Raw genomic sequence first — 7,068 nt, forward strand, 5'->3', positions numbered from 1 at the left:
CAGGCACCATCCGCGTCGCACAGTGCCTGGAGGCTCTGAAGGTTCTTGAACATGTGGAAGTCGGACACATTGTCCACGACCGCCGATGATCTCGTGGAGGTTGGCCCCTAGCTTGCTGCAGTCCTGGACTGCATGATGCCGTTGATTTTTTAATGCAAAACCAATCGGTCCAAATCCCCCTGTCTGGGAGGGTAAAAAAACATCAGTGCCATCGATGATTCTCTACTAGAGAACCATCGACGGCACTGATGTCTTTTGACCCTCTGGCCTTATGACCCTCCCAACGCCCCTAGACATCCGTACAGCGCCAGCCAACCAGTAGATATTCTTTACTGCTTGGCTGGCGCTGTGCTGCTATGTAAAGGGGCGTAAAGGTAGGATTGGGGATGCGTTGCGCATCGCTGCCTTCATGTAATTCTAGACAGACGTGTCCTTGGCCACTGAAATGATCCCAGCGTCGTGGTTCCGCGCATAGAGCGTGGTACCGAAAATGCAATTTTATTCAAATCAATTCATTGCAAAATCACCCAGTGTCCAGGGATGCAAATCCAAACTTTTGCAACCTTCTCAAATCGCTGTGATACGTCTGTCTAGAATTATGAAGGCTCAAAGCGCCATGTATTGACTCGCGTTGAATATCTAGATGAATTATGTTGGAATAAAACAGCAATTGTTGGCGATTTTCAAAACTAATGCTTGCAGGCCTTTGATACCCACGATCGTCGGCATACATCCTCTCTCGAGCTAGAGAAAGCGTCCCTGAAAATATCACAGCGATTGGAGAAGGTTGCAAAAGTTTCGATTTCGGATCGACAAGGCTGACGCCTGCTGTAGCGGTGCATGGTCAAAATGTAAGAAATGTTGGAAAATGCTGGAATGATTTTCAACGGACCACGACAAGTCGCTAGTGATGGAGAGACGTGCTGATGTGCAGCATCCCTAGGCACTGCGTGATTTTGCAATGGGCACGCGGCGTCGGACGGCGGATCCCACTTTTTTCGTCCAATCCCGGGATGTTATACTTGATGTTTGTATGCAGAGAAGGGGAATGTGCCGTCTCTCAAGAAAAGTGGCGTCACATTGACCGTCTCTGTCAATGGCAACAAGACAACGTGTGCACACTGGACAACGCTACACGACAGAATCCTGCAATGGTTTTATTTATCGGGCAGCACGGCATCGGTAGCGCGCAGCTCTTGATTGTCGATGAGCATGTCCAGGACGCACTGCGCCTTGTCTTGGATACCAGCGTGCTCGGTAAAGCATGCCATGGCGGCTTCACACACCTCGATGGCCCCTATTTTGCACACATGACGATATTGTACTACACAAAAACCGATAAACCTTCTTGGATCGCAAAGTCTTGCAGCGTTTCGACGCCCGAGACGAGGTTCAGCAGCGCCCACACGCCGTAATACTGCACGGACGCGATGCTCGGGCAATTGAGCATCGCCGCCAGAATCGCGCCGACGCCGCCGCGCGAGGCAATGTGTTCGCACATAAAATCTATGCATCACGTAGATCGATACGAACAGAACCATGGTACATACCGGAGCCCGCGAGGGAGATGAGGGCCCAGCACGCACTTTCCTGCAGCGATGCTTCTTTAGGAAACGCTTGCATGGCGTCGAGAATGCGCTCGAGACCGCCCTTGTCGAGGATCTTGCGGCGGTTCCCCTCTAGGCATTGCTGCGTCGGCGGTCATTCTAAGACAAAGAGACGCGCTACCGCAGTTGTGCGCCAGGTTGGTCAGCGTCGTGCAGCTGCTTTGCTGGAGCGATAGGCTGTGCGGGAAACCTGCCATGGCCAGCAGTAGCGAGTCCAGCGCGCCTTCGCTCACGAGTCGAATGCGGTTGACGTCGTGGTTGAAAGCTGCGACGCCAAACAATCGAGCGAGTGCAATCTGCGTCGCCTCGAGCGTGCTCTGATTTTGCGCAATGCGGACAAGCGCCGGGAACCCACACAAATCGCCAAGCTCGTTCTTGTGGACGGCTATGTGCACCGTCAAATGTCGATAGGTGACAATCGAAAGCAACGCTTGTACCGTGGGCTTCGCAGAGCACGTGCAGCTTCTTGAGAACCGCAGCCACGACCGCAGCGCTTTCCTGAAACGTGTCCAAGACGCTCACGAGCTGTTTTAACCCGCCAAGCGCAAATGCGTCGGCGGCGACGTCATGTGGTGGCTTCTGGCGCTGCGCTTCTTCCAAGAGCCGCTGCTTCTCGGCTTTCTCACGTTCTCGCGTGGCGTCGTGGTCTTTGCAATAGCCTGACGGCTGGATCAAGAAAGGCGGCGCGTCGCAGTTCAAGTCCAGACACCGCCGTGTTTTTCGCGCCATTTCTACACCCCTTTTCGTTTGGAAACAAACATAGTACGATGCCACTTCTGACCTTCGTCGTGGCGCTGCTGCAGCTCCCGCGAGAGCTGGTGCTGCACTTCGGCGTGAGCGCGCTGAAGGTCTCGGTAGGCGTCAAGGCTCGCTTCGAGGTCGTGAGCTTGCCGTGCGAACCGATCGGCCCAGTCGTTGCTTGTCGCGGTGGCGGCTGCCGTCGCTGCCTCGGCCTGCGCCACCGCACACTGGAGATCAGCGACGCGGACACCGAGTGCCTAAGCGTGTACTTCATCGTGGTACGTTGAATAGGATGGAGAGGCATCGCACCTGTTCGCGCGCGCGGCTCGCGACAAGCTCGTCTTGAAGTGCCGTCGCATCGAGCTTGAGCGCGACCATCTACAATACGATCCATGCGAGCTAACCGAGACAAAGGAAACGGACCTCGCGTGTGAGCGTCTGAATGCGACGCAAGTGCTCGAGCACTTGGTCGTCCATCGTAGCTTGGCGTTGCTTGGCGAGCACACCCGTGTCGGGATGCCAATCGCGGAGCTGGTCGAGGGCGTCCTACGGTATGCCTCGTTGTTCAATTCGCAGGAGAGTGAGCTTGGATCACCTTGTTTTCCAGCCGCAGCTGCGTCAGTTGTCGCTCGAGCTTTTCCCGCTGAAGCTGTTCTTGCTGGCAGTGCTTGATCGTTTGCTGCCAACGCACATTGAGCTCGTCGCTCACGTCTTTTTCTTGAGCTACTGTTGTCTCCGCGTCGCGCACTTTGGCTTCGAGTGCCTGCACGAGCTGCCGCAACTGCTGCTTCTACAAGACCGACTTGTGTGGCCTGTACTGTTTCAATGTATCAATTTTCTAACCTCGAAGATGGCGCTTTCGATATCGAGGCGTGTCTTGGCCGCTTGCTCCTTTTGATGCGCTGTCTGGTGCTCGAGCCGCTGCATCTCGTGTTCCAGCTCCAGTACGCGCTGTGTGGCGGCGGCGAGCTGCGCTTCCAGTGTGCTCTCCCACGCGTCGAGGTCCGCCACCCGCAAGAGGGCTTGGGCGTGCGCTGTCTCGAGTGCCCCGAGGCGCTCCGTCTTGGTGCTCAAAAGATCTTGCAGCGACCCGATTTCGGCGTTGGCAAACTCGAGTTGGCCGACGACAACGTCAAAATTGCGCTGTTCATCGAGCACTTGGCTTTCGACGGCCGCGAGGCGCTGCAGCGTTTGATGCAACACAACGCTCGATGGCGGCGCCGGGCGACCGATCTCGGGTGGCAACGACGCGCGGCGCGTCTGAAATTCGAGAAGCTCGGCGAGGACCTCGGTTGCCAAGGGGCGCGATCCCGCGTCCTCGTGCGTGCATGCGCGAATGAGACTTTCTGCAAGTTCCAAGTGCGGCCGAGCGACGCGAACCTGGGCTGTGCAGTGGAAGAGCTCGACAGTTGGTTTCTCGCTCGTACAGAGTTCCCAGAGAAGGACGCCAAATGCGTACATGTCGGCGTTGATGGCCGATGCAGTCGCCGGTGGCTCATACGGCGTCGCCTTGGTCGGTGCGTTGGCCATTTCAAGAATGTCGCGCTGATAGAGGCCCGCAATCTTGATTTTTGGCAGCGACGGGTCGAGCAGCAGCACTTTTCGGCTCGTGAGATGGCGGAGCCCGACGCCGTTGCAGAATGCAATCACTTGCACGACTTGGATCGCGATGGTGACAATGTCGGCATCACTAAAGACTATTTTGTGCGTGTGCAGTGCGTCAAAGAGGCTCATGGACGTCTTCTCGACGAGAAGGCACGCGGGCAACGCGTGGCGTCGATGCGCCGACATATCGTAGACGAGACCGATCACTTGCAGCACATGCTACGACAGCATTGTACATAATGTAGAAGACGACAACGTACGGGGTGTACGGCGGCGAGAAGGCGGTCGATATAGTGGACTGTGGCCGCCCAAAGCGTGTCGTGGCGACTCGACTGGCGGTAGCAGAGCGCGGCGACCGTCGTCGCGCCATACGTGGCTTCATAGATCTCCCAGTACGTACTTCGCGCCAGCAGTCGGCTTTCGGTCTTTTCGACAACCACGCGCGACAGCGAAATGTGGCGCGGCGAGGGCACGATCTCGGTCATGTCATCCGCCTGTCTCGGTCGTTTCGGCGTCGTTTCGGTATCCTGGTTGATGCTGGAGCTGGGAGTCGTACTCAATATATAGTATATTCATTGAATTCAAGCCTTCTTGTAGCATCGTGACTCGACTAGTGTACTTGATTGCACTTGGGTGTAGAAACGTGGTGCTTGGGAGTTCTTGCACGGCGCCAACGTCACTGATTGGCGAAAATACACTGTTTATGGACCAATCAGCACTGTTTAAAGGGGTGGGTGGGGTCCAAACGATATACTCGACAATTGTATTTGAAGAGGGTCAAGCAAAATGGGGGCCAAGTGGCTTAGTGGCATTCGACATTTGCAGCACGATGGATGATCTGTACGGCGATCTGCCGCCGACCAACGATGGCTCGGGCATCGGCCTTGGCTTCGCCCCGAGCGTCGTGGCCCCGAAGCCAGCCAAGAAGTCGCGCTTCCAGCCTGTTGGTTTTACGCCTGCCAAGCCGGCGCCGGCCGCGCCCGTCGAGGCGCCCAAGCCGACACCACCCGAGCCCGTAACAGCCGAGCCAGCCACACCCGCCACGCCAAGTCGACACCTCCATCCTGCATAGCGTGATATCTTATGCGTACGACAGGCTTGAGCTGGGCTGCGAAGAAGCTTGCGGCCAAGTTTGCCAGCCGTCCAACGGCCGTCACCACGACGAGCTCGACCAACGCGGTCTCGACACCGGCACGCCCGTCGCCGTCGCCCGCAGCAACATCAACGCCGACGCTCAAGACGTCGCTTGGTCTTGCATCGTTCACGACGGTGTCGGTGACGCGCAAGCCGACGGCGCCACTAGTCGACGAATCGGCGCCTTTCCGGGCCAACGACATCGACAACGAAAACGACGATGACAACCGAGCGCGGCCCGCCACGTTTATCGGCGAGATCCGCAACGAGTACGACCCCGCACGCCCGAACGACTACATGTCGTACGTCGAAGATCGCAAGATGCGCAAGAAGCAAGAAAAGGTCAAGCGCGACCTCGAAGAGCGACAGAAGCGGCTGGATCGCGCGGTACTTTTCACTCGACTCGCAACTTTTTCAAGCGCTCACCTTGGTGTAGAGAGCACGCGAGCGTGAAGAGCTGACGCGGGACCTCGAGGCTGGTCGCGTGCCCACAGTTGCCACCACAACTGTGCCAGGTAGCTAATCACCGCCCACTGCGACAGCCTATCGCATCTCACACTTAGGTGGTCGTGGCCGAGGCATGAACTTACCGGCGTGGATGACCAAGAAGATGTACGCATGTCTCTGCCCATACCTCGCGAGCTCATCGTCATCGTAGTGAAGAAACTACCAAAGATCAGCCACCGATCGCAGCCGTGGGTCCGAGTCCGCGTGCAGTGGCAGGGCAGTACGACGACGCATCCGAAGCGCCTCGGGGACTCGGCTTTGTGGCAGCACAGACGCCACCACCAGCACCGTCGCCGCCTCCCCTAATGACGCCGGCCACCGTCGCGCCAACGACGACAGCGCCTTCGACAACGACACCAAAAGCCCGCGTCTCTCGCTTTGGTCAGCGTGTCTCTCGCTTCGACCAAAAGGCGGCGGCGCCCAAGAAGACTGTGCTGCTCCTCCAAGTAACCACGCTGTTTTGTATCAAGTTGATACCTAATTCGGCAACCCGAAACTAGAACATGGTCGGGCCCGGCGAAGTCGACGACGACCTCGAGGGCGAGGTGAAGGAAGAGTGCCAGTCCAAGTACGGCCCCGTCGTCAAGTGCATCGTGTACGAGGTGACGACGGGCGTGCCGGCCCACGAAGCTGTCCGCATCTTTGTCGAGTTTTTGAACGAGTCGGACGCGGCCAAAGGTACTTGATACTAGGTTGATACGATGCGACGTGTTGTCAACCTGGATAGCGCTCGCCGGCTTGCACGGGCGGTTCTTTGGTGGCCGAAAGCTCCAGGTCTCGCACTTTGAGAAGGCCAAGCTCGACCGCCTCGAGCTCGCACCGTGACCACTCGTTACTCTTCATAGTATATAAAACGAAGGCTCGTATAAACATATGCACATCGATAAGGGTTCCATTTAGGACGCGGTCGGGTGGCCCTGGAACGGGTCGTACTGCAGCATAATGCAGAGGCCGATCCCGACGTAGGCGCCGTAAAGGACCAAGAGAAAGTGGCAGAGACCGTTCGTGTACGCAAAGTGGTAGGTCGCGACGGTGACCCAGTTGACGACCACGGCAAGCAGGCACAGCACAACCAGCAGCTGTGTCACGAGCGACGGCGCCTCAAACACGACGGGCGCCCCGAGCTTCCTACGGTCGACGTCATAAATATCTATCCGACGATCACTTGATGGTAGCTACCATGATTGATATTGGACATAGCCGGCGCTGGCCAAAAGCGAAAGCGTCGGGCCGCCAAAGCAGCTGCTGAGCGCCATCGAGGGCTGTCCGCGGTGGGCCACGGCCACCGTGGCAAAGAGACCGCTGAGCGCATTGGCCCCGACGACCACCTAGATCGCCGTATGGACATCGCTTCAGAAAGGCCAATCAATGAACGAACCTGTCCGAGCAGCCACGAGACGCTCGTGTCGCGGCCGAGCATCGCTGTCGGCACGACGGTGAGCAGGGCCTCTTGCAGCACATAGGCCACCACGAC

The 7,068-nt window shown here is 57.4% G+C and overlaps 2 protein-coding genes across 2 annotated transcripts; one reads left to right on the forward strand and one right to left on the reverse strand.

The window, feature by feature from the left end:
* Positions 1–1,157: 1,157 nt before the first annotated feature.
* Positions 1,158–4,466, reverse strand: SPRG_16789 (serine/threonine protein kinase; the record flags this gene model as incomplete). Its single annotated transcript, XM_012356097.1, has 11 exons — positions 4,214–4,466; positions 3,192–4,172; positions 2,944–3,138; positions 2,772–2,894; positions 2,658–2,726; positions 2,389–2,605; positions 2,045–2,338; positions 1,729–1,992; positions 1,551–1,679; positions 1,345–1,506; positions 1,158–1,297 (listed from the first exon to the last, which is right to left on the reverse strand). The coding sequence occupies exons 1-11, from the start codon at positions 4,436–4,438 to the stop codon at positions 1,158–1,160; spliced, it is 2,799 nt and encodes a 932-aa protein (XP_012211487.1). The 5' UTR covers positions 4,439–4,466.
* Positions 4,467–4,782: 316 nt separating this feature from the next.
* On the forward strand, positions 4,783–6,473 carry SPRG_16790 (hypothetical protein; the record flags this gene model as incomplete). The annotated part of the gene is made up of 7 exons (XM_012356098.1): positions 4,783–5,002; positions 5,050–5,474; positions 5,524–5,602; positions 5,651–5,699; positions 5,746–6,040; positions 6,095–6,272; positions 6,322–6,473. The coding sequence occupies 7 exons, from the start codon at positions 4,783–4,785 to the stop codon at positions 6,417–6,419; spliced, it is 1,344 nt and encodes a 447-aa protein (XP_012211488.1). The 3' UTR covers positions 6,420–6,473.
* Positions 6,474–7,068: the final 595 nt, after the last annotated feature.

Source organism: Saprolegnia parasitica (genome assembly GCF_000151545.1).
Source record: "Saprolegnia parasitica CBS 223.65 unplaced genomic scaffold supercont2.375, whole genome shotgun sequence".
NCBI classification, from domain to species: Eukaryota; Oomycota; class Saprolegniomycetes; order Saprolegniales; family Saprolegniaceae; genus Saprolegnia; species Saprolegnia parasitica.